Source organism: Trichosurus vulpecula, chromosome 5 (genome assembly GCF_011100635.1).
Source record: "Trichosurus vulpecula isolate mTriVul1 chromosome 5, mTriVul1.pri, whole genome shotgun sequence".
In the NCBI taxonomy this organism is placed as follows: Eukaryota; Metazoa; Chordata; class Mammalia; order Diprotodontia; family Phalangeridae; genus Trichosurus; species Trichosurus vulpecula.
In genome coordinates, this window is record NC_050577.1 from 177,330,209 (window position 1) to 177,348,069 (window position 17,861).

Below are 17,861 nucleotides of genomic sequence, written 5' to 3' on the forward strand. Positions count from 1 at the left end.
CACTTATTAGCTGTGTGACCCAACCCTGTTTGCCTCAGTTTCTTCATCTGTAAAATGAGTCGGAGAAGGAAATGGCAAACCATTCCAATATCTTTGCCAGGAAAACCCTGAGTGGGGTCACAGAGAGTCAGACACAATTGAATAGCAGCAAATATGTGTTGTACATACTTATATAAAATCTTGGGAGCTAAGGTGGTGCAGTGGATAGACTGTCAGGCCTGTAGTCAGGAAAACACACCTTCCTGAGTTCCAATCTGGCCTCAGACATTTACTAGCTGTGTGACTTAACCCTGTTTGCCTCAGTTTCCTCATCTGTAAAATAAGCTGGAGAAGGAAATGGTGAACCATTCTAGTATCTTTGCCAGGAAAACCCCAAATGGATTTATAAAGAGTTGGACATGACTGAAAAATGACTGACTTCCAACAACAGCTACAAAATCTCTCTTGAGTCTTAGTTTCCTCATATGCAAAATGAGGGATTTGGACTCGATGGCCTCTGAGGTCCCTTTCAGCTCTAAATCTATAATTCTGTGAGCATGTCATCTTCCTTGAAGTTCTAGACATTATTATTATTATAGGCCCAGCAGATGACTGGATTAAAAGGCACGCACAGTTTACCAACTTTTGAGGCATAGCTTCAAATTCCTTCCAGGAATAGTTGGATCAACTCAGAGTTCCACCGATGGGGCATTAATAGGTCCATTCCACTGTAGCCCCTACAGAATTTGTCATTTTCCTTTTAATCTCAATGTATTTCTAGTTTGTAGCCGCAACATATTAATAGTGTAAATATGCTTCTTTTGGTAGGCTAGTGGATGATAGATGTGTGGTGCATCCAGAAGCCGGTGACCTTGCCAACCCTCCTAAGAAATTCAGAGGTAAGTAATACGTATCTTTGTGTTTATATAGACTCATCCAAAATAGATTGTTTCATTGTGTTAAAATTTTAGAAGTTCTTCTTTCTTGGGCCTCAAAATCTGTAAAATCTCTAGAATGGTCAAAATATCCCTATTGTAAACTGAAAGGTTCTTAGATATACAATATGAAGGAATTGATAATTAAAATAAATTAAAGTACTTTCTAAAGGTTTTATTAAAAAATATGGACTCTCCTGATCCATTTTTTTGGGGTGAGGTTGGGACTGGATCTGTGATTTCATTGGTATAGGGACCACATAGATAAAACGATCTCTTCCAGTATAAATCATAAACTGTTCTGCACCTTTTCTAGTTTTATATAGTTGGTTGGAGCACTGAGATCTCATGTCAGTGTGGAAATCCAGGGTTCTTTCCACTACTCCATACTACAGTTTGTGAGACACAAATTTGGAAACATTTTGTTTTGGTGTAAGGAAGGATGGCATAGTTGACAGAGGGCTGGCCTTTGAGGTAAGAAGATCTGGGTTCAAGTCTTGCCTCTGACACATACCAGTTATGATTCTGGGCGAGATGTTTAGCCTTTCTTAGCCTCATTTTCATCTTTTATGGGTGGTCAATACTTACACTTTTAGAGTTGATGAAGAAGGTACTTTGTAAACTTTAAGGTACTTTGAAATATGGTGTCATTCATGAAAAGTAAAAATGCAATCTACTTATTAATTACCTCTGATATTTCTCCCTTCACTATCTCTCCTCCATTGTAAGTTTCTGTTTTTCTTTGCATTTTATTTCCCTTCAAAATTAACATCCGTTTTTTTCCCTTAGGATTTCTTTTAACTCTGACTTTTTTCTTCAGTCTTTTTTCCTTCTCTTGGCCTGTATCTTCACTTTCAGTTTCTTCTAAAAATCCAAATATAATAGGCTAGAAATGATACATTTTTATACATTTTCTATTTAATAAATCACAATATGAATGGGAGAAAACCTTACCCCCAGAATATTTTGGGGGGAAATATCCTCAGCTGAAAAGAATAATTTTACTTGCCTACATCCCAGAAGAAGATATTTTTGCTGTCTTCTCAACCATCACAGAGAAAACACTGAAATAGATTCCCAAATGAGTTTCCTTCCTAATAGATCTTTGAGAAAAATCTGTGATGGTTCAGACTGGGAATTTCAAACCTTTGTCCAACCTAACTTGCAGTCCCTCAATTCACATTGTCTAGCCTTCCCCTTGTTCTGTGGAATGTATGAAGAAAGAAAAAATTTAAATAGTATTTATGAGAAGATTTCACTGATAGGAACTTCATATTGAATATATAATTTGACTTTGGATTACTGGTACAAGTGCTGTTCAAATATTATCTGATTTGATCCTTGCAACAACCCTGTCAGATAGGTGCAACTGAGGCTGAAAGAGGTTAAGTGACTTGGTCAGGGTCACACAGTTAACAAGTATCTGAGGCTGGATTTGAATTCAGGTCTTTGTGACTCCAGACCCAGTGCTTTATGCATCGAACTACCTAGTTCATAACTGTTCTCTCCTACATTAACTTTAAAAACTTCATGCTAAATTTCTTAAGTATTCGGTATAAATTTTTGTTGATGAAATCTGAAGCTCCTCTAGACAAGAAGGTTATAGCTTTGAATGTTAAAAAGTAAAGGAAAGGTCTTTGAAAACATTTTGGATTCTTAGTCATTTTGGTTAAAATGGCCTAAGAATAGAGTTTACAATTAGGCTGACTGGGAGAAAACTTCTCATGAGACTTTTAGAGAAAATGTTTTTAGCTGGAAAAAAAAAAGATTTATAGTATAAAAGCCAAAATAATACAACAAATCCCAAACCTGCAGTACTTTTCATGTACAACTATAGAAGTATTATTAAGAATATTAAAGTATCAATAAGGAAGAACAAGGTATAGAAAATATGGCGATAGATTCAACTAAGTCAAATTATCTTAAGGGTATTCAAGAATGAAACTGGAAGGGCAATGAAAAAACGAAAATAAAAGCAGAAAAGATCTGCAAAGATTTCTCTAACAAATTATTTTCTTCATGAATCATAGCGGAGCTGCCATATTTAGACCTTAACATCATAGTATCTGATGTGCTTGCATGAGGAAGTAGAGATGTATTAAAAACACCAGCAACAAAACGAGTATACACAGAGTAGGTTAATGTGGTAAGTGACACAATTTTGAATATCCCAGCCTTGAATCTTCAGATATTTCAAAGAAGGGATGATAACAAAAACATGAAAAAACCCCATTATTGTTATTAGTATTAAAGAAAAAGGTTTTTATGAAAATATATAACTACTGATGAAAATATCTACTTGTCCATCTCTAGAAAGTCTTGGAGAGAATAATTTACACAAAATTTTAGGACATTCTTGATCAAATTTTGAGAAGAGATGAGACAGGCTTTTGAAAATTATATTCTCTAGCATATTGCTTCTTTACATCACACAGTTAGAGTAGGATTAGAAAGGTAGAAAAAATATAAGGTCCCATTGCATTATTCTTTGTTGATAGTTTTTTTAAAAAGCGTTTGCTTTGTTCAAGCAAAACACTACCTTAAAGGCTGTCTTCTAAAAATAATGGTCCATGCACATTTTAAAATCATACAAAGTCCTCTTTTAAAATATGGACATTTGACTATCTGATACTTCAAATGTATGTGTATACAAATAGGTACGTGTATGTTTATGTATATGTTTATTTTTAAATAATTCCCAAATTATTGGTGGTGGAGTAGATAGAGCACTGGGCCTGGAATCAGGAATACCTGAGTTCAAATCTGGCCTCAGACACTTAACTAGCTGTAACCTTAAACAAATCACTCAACCTGTGTTTGCCTCAGTTGCCTCAGCTGTAAGATGGGAATAACAGCACCTACTTCATAGGGTTGTTGTAAGGATCAAATGAGATAATATTTGTAAAAATTGCATAATTCAATGCCTGGCACATAGGAAATGCTATATAAATGCTTATTTCTTTTTCTCTCCCTTCCCAAAGAATTTCAATGGTAGTTTTGCAGTTTCATTTTCAAGTTTTCTTAATTCCTTGTGACATAATTTATCTCTGCCAGGAGGCTTGAAATCATGCAGAATAGCTAGGTTCTTTTTGACATCTCTACCTATCTTGGATTTCAACTTCCTCTTAATCACATTTATTTTTACACTTGCATTTCAAAATTTATCCTCCTTTGCAGAGAAGAGAGAAACAAAATAGGATCCAAATATTGTTTTTTCTCTGTCATCTATGAGCATTCTCCATCCTGAGCATGTTCAGACCTGTTGAAATACATTTCTGATGCCAAATAAATTTGCATTTAGAGCTGTTGGACCTGAGAATATAAGTTAAAGACATAAAAGTCAAGCTGGGAATAACAGAAGATGAAAAGTTCTTCTTGTATTTTTTAAAGGAATGTTTTCAGATCATAGCATTTTGGGGTTTGCTGCTACCCACAGACAGCTTAGGAAATTGCACTGAATTTTCTTTTCAGTTTGCAATTAGATCATTTATTCGCCATTACATTATATCTAGCTCATGTTTCTTGAACTTTTCCACACACATATGTATGTATGTGTCTGTCTGTCTGTCTATCTAATATGTCTGTCTATCTTTATTGGTACAGCTAGGTGGCACAGTGGATAGAGTGCTGAGTCTTAGAGTCAAGAAGACACTTTCTGAGTTCAAATCTGGCTTCAGAAACTTACTAGCTGTGTGACCCTGGACAAATACCTTAACCCTGTTTGCCTCAGTTTCCTAATCTATAAAGTTGGTTGGAGAAGAAAATGGCAAATTGCTCCAGTATTTTTGCTAAGAAAACCCTGAATAGGGTCATGAAGAGTCAGACATGAGTGAAAAATGACTGGACAACAAATCTATCTGTGTATCTCTCTGTCTATCATTCTCCTTATCAAAAAAGGATGTTTTTTTTTCCGACCTTTTCTTGATGAAGCCATGCTAGCATTTTTGTGATTACTTCTTCCTTTCCTAGATGCTCAATAGCCGTCCTTTTAGTAATACATTCTAGAATTTTTCTAGGAATCAGAATTAAGGTCACTGACCTATTATACTCTGTAGATTGCATTCTCTTCCTTTTTTAAAAAATTTGGAAAATCAAGCCAATACTTGTTCTTCTCTAATATTGTGGGATCCTTTCATTTGCCAAAATATTTCAACTGACTCAGCATCACCTCCTTCAGGACCTTCAGTAATCTGGGATCTATAGTGCACTTGAGTCTGGTCACTTGAATTCATCAAACTCAGCCAGGAGCAGTCTTGATACCTCTCTACTTAGCTCGAGTTTTAATTCCTTATTAGCCATTTGTGTTCTGTGCTTTTCTTTCCAAGGATCTTCTCCTTGGCAAAGAAGCATAATGAGTTGAGCAGCTTTTCCTTTTTTTTGTTATTTATCATCTCATCCATGGTGAACAGCAATTTAATGTAATTTTGGTTATTCCTCTTTTCTCAGTTTAGCTTAAAAAGAAAAAGAAAAAACCAAAACAAAAAAAAGCTGACTGTTTTCCATTATTTGCTCATCAACTTCCACTCCTTCTGAGTTTTAGTTCTCATGACAATCACTATTTCAGACAACTGGACCATACTTTCACATCCATTCTGGTGTAGTGGAAATTACAATGGAATTGGAGGTAAGAGGACTTGGATTCCAATTCCATCTCTAGTACTCAAGAGCTGTATTTTAAGTCACTTAACCTCGATGAGCATCAGTTTTTTAATCTATAAAATGGGAATAATATTAGCTGTAGTATTTGTAGGGTTCCTGTAAGGATTGAAATTGGAAACCTTAAAGGGATTGTAAAATGGTCAGTTATTATTAATCTTAGCCTCTGTCAGCTGCCTTTGTCTCCATTTTTTTGCACATGCCTTTTAAAAATCTAAGTCAGTTAATAAGTTTCTCGTGAAACCACAGGCAGTTTCCATTTTTTCCAGTTGGGCAACTTGAACTGGATGTTCAGGAGACATCTTCAACTTAACATGCCCAAAACCAAACTCGTTCTCTTTCTGCCCAAATGCTACCCTCTTCCTAACTTCCCCTCTCACTGTTGAGGGAACCTCCACCCCCACCTCAGTCCCCCCGGTCATGTGTTTAATTATTGGTTCCTTTTTAATTTTATCTCCTGTGAATTTCTGAATGTTATTGAGGTTTTTCTTCTTCCAATGCTATAAGTACTTCATATGGTATCTAGCTTGATGGATTTAGGTGTTAGCATTTTTTTCTTTCCTTGGTATATCTAAAATCCATGATTTTAGAAGCTTTTATCTGTTTCCTTGAATCTCGAATACATTCTAATGCAGTTTTCAGCAATGTACTTTAGAGAAAGCAGAGACTACCTGTCTATAGAATTAGACCCAAACACCAGAACCACATGGAATTCAATAGGAGTCGTTCAAAGATGAACCACCTCTAGATGGCTCTAATCTTTTTCAGAATAAAAACTTATTGATGTCTTTGGTTTTTACATCACCTACATTTCCCAGTGTAGTCCTCCTACCACTCTCATAGAATAATCCCTTATAGGAAAAAAAATTAAAAAGAGGAAAAAAATTCAGCAAAACTAACCAACATGTAGAAAAAGTCTAATATTATATAGAATGTTCCACACCAATAATCCCTCACCTCTGCAAGGAAAGTGGGGAGACAACAGCATGACTATTATGGATGTGTTTTGTATGATTACACATGTATAATCTATATCCAATAGCTTGCCTTCTCAATGGCAGTGGGGGTGGGGAAGGGGGAAGGGAGAGAATTTTGAACTCAAAGTTTTAAAAACAAATGTTAAAAATTGTTTTTGCATGTAACTGGGGAAAAATAAAATTCTAAATACAAAAAAATAAAAAAAAGAAATCAGGAAGATGAGATACCTTCAATAGTGCAATGTAATGTGTTATTTCTTAGGATGATAGAAACAATAAAAAGGCCAACTGATTTTTTTCAATGCTTAAAAATATTAAATAAAATATTTTAGGATTAAATGAGTACCTAGATATAGTGCTTTTGGTTTTTATATCTTTTGGCTTGCTCCTTTCATTTCCTTTACTCTTTCCTAAGAAACCAGTTAGCAAAAGCTTTAGTATTCTATACAAAATTAATTTTCAATGTCTGTGTTCTGAAGATCTAGCTTGCTTATTCAAGTTTATTTAACACCTGTGCTTTTAGATTTAAGGCTTATTTGTGCAAATATTCTATTTGTAAATGCAGACAAACTGACTTTGCTTTTCAGGTGTTGATTCAGTGGTTTAGTATTGTCAAAAGACCTTCAAACAGTCATCATGTGCCTTAGTTAATAGTATGTGGTTCTTTGGGTAAATATTCCAACTTCTAACTACAAACATTGCTAGAGATTGGCAGAGTTTGCTTTACAAATGCTTTGAAACTATTTCTTATAAAGAATACTCGTCAGGAGGTATAAAATGTAGCAGAAAAGTCAATGTCAACTCAGCCTGAGCCCTGAAAGAACTTCTACTTCCATTTGCATCTATTATCCAGAGAACTATGTCTTGCCTGAGATTTGCCTTTTGACTGGTGTTCACTGCTCTGGCTGAGTCAATCCATGAAATGGAGGTGATAGATCTCCATTCCTCTTTGTAGTTTTGTCCAGAAGGGCCAGAGGAGGTATGGTTGTGGGTGAGGGGATGTTGTCAGAAGATCCTCTATAGAGCACTCAAGTTTAATACTAACCTGTGGATGCATTGTAAGGTAGGAATAACATATTAACCAGTGTCCCAGAATATGAGGGACTGGGGGAAAATGAGGTTGTCCCCACAATGGTCCTTGGAAGGAGGGGAGAATATGGTCAACAGAGTGTACATGTCCAGCACCACCCAGGGTGGAATATTTCAGAAGACAGAAGTCATGGCAGGTCTGATCTCAGGAAGCATTGTACCCTTCATGCTATAATTTCTGATTCATGTTCTGATTCTATTTCTAGTATCACATGGTGCCACATGAAGATAGAGGAGAGTATTGATAAGCCTTTTGATTAAAAAGCTTAAGCATTCTATATAGAGATCTCTTGGTGAATACAGGGATAGTTGGATGGTAGGGAGAGCAAAGGGGTTGGAAGCTGATGTTTATGCGTTAGCATAATCCTTCTTTTTAAAGATGCCTTGTCCATTCATTCTTATAAAGTCATTTTTATGACTTTTCCTCTTATATGGCCATAGTTAATTATATTTCATTCTTGTAGCTGTACTTTTTCATTTTGCATTATTTCAAAAAGTCTGAATTTTTCTATTTTTCATTCTTGTCTATCTTATTTGTATTATAATATTTCATTATATGAAATTTATTTATTTAGCCACATCCATCTTGTTGAACATTGCTTCCAGTTTTTTCCCCTTTCATAAGGTTATATAATCCTATTGTGAAAGTCATTGAACAGATCGTTTGGGGTTTTTTTTTTTGGTAACATTCTAAAGATATAGCCCAACTTTGGAATTATTGGGGCAAAGAGTATGATTATGTAAGTAAATTTTACTATGTACTGCTAGATTCTTCTCCAAAAAGATTTCCCAAATTTGCACTTTTGCTGGCAATGAATGAATATACTTATTTCTTCACAACCTTGCTACCATGGAGTTTTATTGCTTTTAAGTTATTTTGATAATTTGATGAGTATGAGATGGTACCTCGAATATGTTTTAATGTGTATTTCTTTGCTTATTAGTAAGGTCAAGAATTTTTTCAAGTGATTATCAACAATTTGTGTTTCCTCTTTTTAAAATTATTCATTCTCATTTCCTTTCATTTCTTTTTTGACATGGTTATTAGACTAATAGGTCAGGGAAATGTGGTAGACACATTATCAGAAGAGCGTTCGATAAAGCCTTCCTTATCCTTATGGATAAAATGGAGAGATATGGGAGAGGATAGTTTAGTAAGGTGGCCTAGGATGCTTCTTGAATGATTGGGTCTAACAGTGTTGATTAATGGATTGATGTCAATCTGAGGGACATCTTTAGTGATGTAGATCATACATTAAGAGCTGGAAAAAAACATCAGGTCTTGTACATCCCTAATATTTTAGAGATGAGGAAATTGAAGCCCAGAGAGTTGAAGCCACTTGTCCAACATCACACAAAAAGTAAATGGTAGATCTGAGATGCAGGGAAGTAGTGGAGGGGAAATTTAAGGCTCTAATTCCCCACCTGGGAATCTTTCCACTCTACTACACTGCCTGTAGGAAGTACCTACTGCTTTAGGGTTCTGTGCTTGGCACTGTTCTGGTAGCATTTTTATCTGACTTGGATGAGGAAATGGTTTGCATGCTTATCACACTTTAGGATGGCATGAAGCTGGAAAGGTAGCTGTTGTGTAGAATCAGGATGCAAAAAGATCTCAACCAGCTAGAATGATGAGCAAGTTCTAGCAAAATCTAGGGAGATAGCATGGTAGTTACAGTAGAAAAGAGCACGGTATCTGGGGTTAGAAGATGAAGGTTTAAGTCCCAGCTTTGTTACTACCTGTCTGACCTTGAGCAAATCACTTAACTTCTTTGGGACTCAGTTTCCTCTTTTGTAAAATGAAGGTCTTGGGCTGGATGACCTTTAAGGTATTTTCAAGTCTTCAGTGCAATGAAGCTATGAGGAACCATTTAATAAGGATAAATTCAAACTCTTGAACTTACAGTAATAAAAAAAATCACCTATAAAGAATAGAGAAGATGTGGCCTGGTAACAGTGGGACAATTCTGAGGAAATTTTAGATCAAATCAAATATGCCAATCTACCAAATGTTTCACTGGGCTATTTTGAGGGTCAAAATGAGATAATGTATTCAAAGTGCTTTGTAAACCCTGTAACCAATTATTTTACTATTCGAGTTATATATTTTCTTTAAAATTCAATTTTTTTAAAAATGAAAAACTTTTTAAAAATCAAAATTTTCTTTAAAGATTTTAGAAGTTACTTGAAATGAGCCAAATAAACAGTCATTTATAACTATTTGCCCTTAAGAATGAATGTCTAGCTACAACATGTACATAGTAACACAATTATTACTCTCTTTGTATCTTCTATCTGTCTCTGTCATCATCTATATTTGTAGATTAGGAACTTTTAGGGTAGAATTTTTTAGTGCGGAATTCATTTTTATCATTTTTGTTCTTAAAGACAGGGATCTGGTGGAGTTTTTGTCATGCAAATGCTATTCATTTAAGCAGGGTCTGGGTAACAGACTCATGCTTTGGATCACCCTGTGGTACTCCCCTTTATTCGTTAGGTCTAAAGTCTTGTATGATGATTTTTGAGAGAGGTGTGATTCAGAGATACTGTAATATGTGAGACAAGCTCATCACAGCTTTCCCAACTAGTAGTGATACTGTGTTCAGAGAGGGCAGAGGGCAGTAGAACCCTCTTGACCCTCTTGCCCTAAGGCATCCATGCTTGAAGTATTCCTTGTCCATTTTTGTTCTGCCATTCATCACCTCACTCCATCTCTGATATTGGACACACTCAATGTTTAATTCATTCCTTACTATTCATTTTTTTAAAGATCCCATTATCAAATCTCTTCCATGCTGCGCACCTGCACAACCACCAAATCATACCTTCCATCCTCTTTTAACTCATTAGTCTCCAAGCACTCAGCACAAATGGTTGCTTTCAGTTTGTTCTCTAGACCAAGGCCAGTTTTTAGGCTCTACGAGAAACAACACTATCCGAGGTTTCTTTCTGACACCTTGAATTCACCTTGGGGAAGAGTTGGCAGTACCCTTGTAGCCTCAGGACTGTAAAGCTCTTTCTACATCTCAAGGCCTTCTAGGTTCCCCCTTTACAACATTCTCCAACTAAATTTCTTGGTAATGACTGCTCTGATAAGGAAAGACTTCAGCTTTGGAAATTGGGAAGTAGAAGAATAATTCTGTACCATTTTCCTGGTTGTCAAAGTATGGATGAATTTATGCCCCAGATTAACTTCTTTGTCTGTAATGGAAAGGAATTATTTTATATCTTAGATGAATTCAACACGCAAAATAGAAATGACACAATATAATGATTAGAAAGGAGGTTAAATCTGTATATCAGGGAGACCAATTGAGATTAGTGGTATCTCATATTCTTTCTGTTTTCTACTTTTGTCCAAGAAAAAAAGAAAAGAAAGCATCAATATCCAGTATGATTTGGTATATTCATCTTTGCAGGAGAAAGAACATAATGTCTCATTTCTCATCCCTGGATATTATCAAAGAATGTTCTATAAGAGCAGTGACTAATCTTTTGGTAGAAGAGGCCACCATATCTCCAAGGCTTGTAACTTGACATATTTCCTTATTTTCACAAAGTATTTAAGTTGTAGCAAATACCACTCCTCATCACCAGCCAAGACAACATGGAAGATTTCTTCAAAAATAGATTTTAACCAACATATATTTTTTTAATTTATGAGATTCTATTTTTATCTACCACAATTTTTCGCTTTTTTCTTTTCGAAGTCTACAGTTAGTCTTTATACTTTAATGAAGAGAAGATCGGAGGATAGTAATAGAGAGAATTATTTTTATGTGTGTGAGTTTCATTGTAAATGGAATACCATTGAATTGTATGTTCCTTGAGGACAAAGGTTGTGTTCTGTTTTTGTATCCCCAGCACACATCACAGTGTTTTGCACATAATAGGTACATAATTCTTGTCGAAGGAATGAATTGAAGTGTTCAAATTTTTGCTCTATGACAAGTTACTAACCATCTGTGAGCCTATGGATTTAACTGTAATCTCTATGCATATTACTCCAAAAATCTACGCTTTTGTTTTCCTGAGTTTCAGTCTCATATCTCCAGATGCCTGCTGGATGTCACCTTCTGGATAGTTCATAGGTGTCTCAAACTCAATATATTCAAAACCAAATTTATTCTCTTTCCCCCTAAACCAACCCTTCTTTCTAACTTCCCATATGTTTATGAAGAGCTCCACCACTCTTCCTGTCACCTAGCTTTACAATCTAGGAATTAACCCCTCACTCACCCTTCTTCTCTGTATTCAATCAGTTGCCAAGTCTTGGTGATTCTATCTTCATAACATCTCTTACATGCAACACCTTCTCTCTCTTTTCATTTTTGTTTTTGTTCAGTCTTCCAGGCATGTCTGAATCTGAGTAACCCCATAGACCATAGCACACCAGGCCCTTCCATCCTCCACTTTTCTCCCAGAGTCCGTCCAAGTTCAGATTCATTACTTCCATGACACTATCTATCCATCTCGCCCTTTGCCATTCTTTTCTCCTTTTGCCTTTAATCTTTCCCAGCATCAGAGTCTTTTTTCAAGGAATCCTGTCTTCTCACGATATGGCCAAAATATTTAAGCTTCAGCTTTAGTACTTGTCCTTCCAATGAATAGTCAGAGTTAATTTCTTTAAGTAATGATTGATTTGATCTCGTCCAAGAGAATCTCAAAAGCCTTCTCCAGCACCACAATTCAAAAACATTGATTCTGCGGCAGTCACAGCCATATGTTACTACTGGAAAAAACATAGCTTTGACTATATGGATCTTTATCGGCAAAGTGGGGCCTCTCCTTTTTAGTATGTTGTCTAGATTTGCCATAGTTTTCCTTCCAAGGAGCAAGCGTCTTTTAATTTCAAGTCTGCAGTTGCTGTATGCAGTGATCTTTGAGCCCAAGAATATAAAATCTGACACTGCTTTCATTTCTTCTCCCTCTACTTGTTAGGAAGTAATGGGATCAGATGCCATGATCTTAGTTATTTTTAATGTTAAGCTTCAAGCCAGCTTTTACACTCTCTTCTTTCACCCTCATCAAGAAGCTTCTTAGTTCTTCTTTCTGTCTGCATAGCTGAGATGGTTGATATTTCTCCCAGCAACCTTAGTTCTGGCTTTTGATTTGTCCAGCCTGGAATTTTGCACGATGCACTCTGCATATAAATTAAATAAATAGGGTGACAATATATAGCTCGGTCATACTCCTTTCCCAATCTTGAACTAGTCAGTTGTTCCATGTTTGATTCTAACTATTGCTTCTTGACCTGCATACCAGTTTTACAGGAGAAAAGTAAGATGAGCTGGTACTTCCATCTCTTTGAGCGCTTGCCACAATTTGCTGTGATCCACAGTCAGAGGTTTTATTATAGTCAATGAAGAACAAGTAGATGTTTTTCAGAAACTCCTTTGCTTTCTCCATAATCCTGCAAATATTGGCAATTTGATCTCTAGTTCCTCTACCTCTTAGAAAACCAGCCTGCACTTCTAGTAATTGTTGGTTCACATATTACTGAAGCCTAGCAGGCAGAATCTTAAATCTAACCTTGCTGGCATGTGAAATGAGTGCAGTTGTTTGGTAGTTTAAACATTCTTTGGCATTGCCATTCTTTAGGATTGGAATGTAAACTGTCCTTTTCCAATCCAGTGGCTACTGTTAAGTTTTCCAAATTTGATGGCATATTGAATGCAATACTTTAACAGCATCATCTTTTAGGATTTTAAATAGCTCAGCTGGAATTCCATCACCTCCACTAGTCTTATTGTTAGCAGTGCTTCCTAAAGCCCACTTGACTTCATTCTCCAGGATGTCTGGCTCTAGATCAGTAACCACATTATTGTGGTCATTGGTGACATTAAGATGTTTCTTGTATAGTTGTTTTGTGTAATCTCGACACCTTTTCTTAATGTCTTCTACTTCTGTGAAGTCCTACTGTTTTTTTTTTTCATTTTCACTACAATTATCCTAATGCAGGCTCTCACCATCTCTTACACAGCCTATGTTTGATAGCTTCGTAATTGGTCTTCCTGCATCCAATTTCTCTCCTCTACTTCTACAGATGCCAAACTGATATTTCTAAAGCTTGTGCCTGATGAGGAAATCTTTAGTAGATCCTCATTGCCTCAAGGATAAGATATAAACTCTTCTGTCATTTAAAGCCCTGATTCGAGCCTAATTTTCTAGGATGATTTTTCATTATTCCCTCTCTCACACTCTGTATGCTCCAGACAAACTGCGTGGTTGTGGTTTCCCATACACAAAATTCTATCCCTTACTTCGTGTCTGTACACAAGTTATTGAGAGTGCTTGACACATAATAGTGCCTGACACATAATAGACAGTGCCTGACACATAATAGACACTTAATTAATGTTTATTGATTTTGGCTTATGCTTGAAGTGCTTTCTCTCCCCACCTGTACCTCTTAGAAACTTGAGCTCCCCTTATGGTTTAGGTCAAGTGCCACCTCTAGGATTTCTTTCTTGATTAATTCCATTGCTTGTCTGCTCAGCACCCCACTAACCTGTAGAAAAATCACTTTATATTTATTTTGTATACATCCATTAACAATTTTTCTATGAACATGTTGTATACCCCTAGTAGAATGGAAACTCTGGGAAGGCAGGGACTATCTCATTTTTCTTTTTGTACATAGATTCTAGTACCCAGCATAGTGCTTGGCACATGTTAGATGATTAGTAATTGCTCATCGATTGATTGATCTGTGATTGACGTGAGTCTTCTCTCCAACAATGCAGATTGGAACCCCTTTATGCCTTTCCATCTTGTGTGACTCTCTTCACCCTCTGATCCACCATAATTACTACCTTCAGCATACTTGGCACCTCCCTCTTATTCTTTTGATTGCATGGTTACTTGTGGAGAGCTCAGGCTATCCAGGCTATTTATCACTATGTGACCTTTTTCCCCCCAATCATACATTTCTCTAATGACGTCTTTTATGCCATGAACAATGAATAGTGACATCATTATGAAAACTTAGCAGCTGATGCTTGGGAAGTCCTTTTGCAAAGGTATTTTCATAGAGAGTAGACTAGAGTCCAAGGGCCTGAGGGGTCAGAATGGAATACGGTACATGTTATCTTCTGAAGTGTTTGGCTTAAATAACTTGAATTAATTAAAGATGTCACATTTCCCTAGAAGACAGATTGAGGTATGCTACAAATTAAATATGTGGGTTTTAAAAATATGCTTAAATGTTGATATCTTCCTGGAACCTCAAAAGAACTTCCATTCTTAGTTTTCTGTGACAATACAACCTTCTTTAATGGTCCTTTCCTGATTTTCCCACTTGTTAGACCAGACATGTGGAGAGCACATTATACAGGACTGTGTAAAATTGGTCAGTACTTAATACTTGGGTCAATTTGCGTAAAAGAGTTCAGGAGTATTAAGCCTCAAAAATGTCAACAAGAAGTATTTGTTAAATGCTTGCTATGTGCTAGGTACTATGCTAAGTGCTAGAAAGTGGTTGTGGATTCTTCATGCTCCCTTTGGCTCTGCCCACATTTCAAAACTTCTCTAATTATACCACTATCCCTGCTGTTAAATTGCTCAACTAAATATTAAAAAAAAATTCGACTAGGCTTGAGTTGGAACATTCCAGTAGGAGAAGAAGATACCACCTTAGCCCCAGGGACAGCCAAGCCTGATATATGATGTACTGCTCTGTAGCTGCCTATTTCTCACGAGAGGGCTTTCTTCTTCTGGGAATTTTCCCTCGTATTTTTTGTAGTGGTAATTTGGTGCCATTTTCTAGAGCCAACTAATTGAATAGTGCATGTTTGGACTGGAAGAATGAAGCTAGTTATTAAGCAGGCCTTCTCTAAATCTAATATTTATAATTCTTTAATGTTGGTGATAATGGTAGGGACAGTCACTATGGATACCATTCTTTATTTGAGTCCAGTATTAAAATCTGAAATGGAAGAATGATTAATCTATTGTAGTAAATACTTGTATTACTGCTGCTGCAAGAGGGGGAAACCACCCCCGCTTGTTGGTGCCCCAAGTGTGTTGGGATCAGTAGTGCTGGGATATTTTGGTTTTGAACTTAGTATATACTCAAAATTGAATCCCACAAAATAACTATGCAGTTTTATTCCAAGTAAGAGATATTTAATGTCTATTATCAACAAAGTTTAGGCAACAGTCAAGGAAGCAAACCTGACCTTAATGGTATCACTGAGGCTCAGTTGGATGGAACCTGTCACTGGGTTATGGTTATGGAAGAGTACAACTTAGTTTAAAAAAAAAACAGGATGCACAATAAGGTAGTGGGGTGGGTAGTATGTTAAGAATGTATACTCATGTGAAGAAATCCAGGAACTAATGGAGACAGCAATTGGTTGAAGATCAATGGAGGGCTTTAACAGTGTCACAACATAGCTGTTTTTTCCTTTCCTCGTCTGATTAACCAACCTTATTACAGCAATGTGCCTAGTATCTGCTTTTCCTTTCCTGGGAGTGTTATCTCATCAATGGTGCTGCTTGGGGAGGAAATTTTGGTAGTTTCCTTTTACCACTGAAAAGCAGATGAACAGTAGAATTGCATTTTAAAAAATCTGTTGAGTGTTTGGAACAGCTGATTGATCAGCATTTTCTGAAGCCAGGGGACAATGATAAAGCAAAAGAAACCTCTCCACCTTCATATACTAGTCTAGATAAAGCCCAGTTAAAACATTTTGGGGTAAATACAGCTTAGGCAGGTTTGAATTCTTTTTCAGCTTGCATTAAATAACTGGAGGGTCATGAACTCTATTCCCTTTTTTTTTTTGCCTTGTCCTCTCTGCCAAGATTTTTTTTTTACAGTCAGTCAGAGGGTAAAGCCCTAGAATCTTTGAGTGGAAAGGAAATTTAGAGGTCACCAGTTTCAACCTCCCCCTGCCACTTCTCAAATATATATTTTTAAACAAAATTCTTGAATCATCAATTTTAACATCCTCATATTAAATTAAACTTACAAAGGTTTCTTTGAGAGACAAATAAAGGAAATTGGTGGTTGAATTTATCATGCATCCAAGGGAATAAAGAGACATCATGGAATAATTATGATAATAATAGATTATTCTTATACAGTGCTATAGGGTTTTTAAAGTACTTTATATGTTATATCATTCGATCTTCAAAATAACCCTAGGAGGTAGGTGCTATTATTTTCTGCATTTTACATATGAGGAAATGGAAGCTACAAGAAATTAAATGTCTTATTTAGGATTATATAATTAATAAGTTTTTTGAGGCAGGATTTGAATGAAGATCTTCCCAAGTGCAGTACTCAATCCACTGTACCACCTAACTGCTTACCACTTGGACATATGATAATCATTTGCAAAATGAACACTGAAGATAATTGCACCCTGTGCATAAAATCTCACGATATAAAAGAAATTCTAGAAAAAACTGATCAAAATTCTAAATTAAATCAACATACACCTTAAGACTTTGATGAAAATGTGGTCAAAAATATAGTGGGAAGCATTAGTTAGGAGTAAGACAACATAAGAAAGACTTGTAGACAGTACAGAAACCTTATACCTGTGTATCATGAACTCTTTCTTCAGGAAAAGAGCTGAAAGGTGCTGGTCATTGTATGTATTGGAAATATCACAAAAATCATGTAAATAGAAGAACCAAGGTAAAAGATCAGAGTAGACCATCATTAAGTCAGCCTTGAAGATGAGCTTCAGAACCATTGGAGTCTCATGTTTCTCCCGTCGTGGGATTAGATTGACCCAAAGTGTGTGAAGGTGGTTGTTAAGTAGCAACAGCTGTTGAGATGGGATGATAAAGGCAGGGGGCCATACCAGGCAGGTTTTATACCTTGGTTTGTTCATGTGAACATTTTGGTTGACTACAATGTGATATGAACCCACAGTATGATATGACTGCTAAAAACAAAAACCAAATGGATCTGTGACAACAATACAGATCATAACCCATTCATGTTTCCTCATCCTGTTTAATTATATTCTAATAGTGCATGACTAGTTACTGGCATGGAAGTAATTTCTGAATTAGATGCTTGTTTACAGTTGATTATAGCTTCCCAACTCTTAATGCTAGGCTCAGTAATGAACTTTAGATACTTTGATCAAAATTTTGAGACTACCTTTCCCATTTGCACCCAAAATTCCTCTTCTAATTGCTAGCATTGGGTGAATTTCTTCATCTTAAGATACACCAAGCTACATTTAAGCTAAAGTGCAGCCAAAGC

At 36.1% G+C, this 17,861-nt stretch overlaps 1 protein-coding gene across 1 annotated transcript in view; it reads left to right on the forward strand.

Annotated features, from left to right (window-relative positions):
• Positions 1–17,861, forward strand: part of ITPR2 (inositol 1,4,5-trisphosphate receptor type 2) — a 545,841-nt gene that overhangs the window by 81,828 nt on the left and 446,152 nt on the right. Inside the window, exon 2 of the mRNA XM_036758879.1 lies at positions 808–878. Within this exon, the coding sequence (XP_036614774.1) occupies positions 808–878 (71 nt within the window). The remainder of the gene's footprint in view (positions 1–807; positions 879–17,861) is intronic.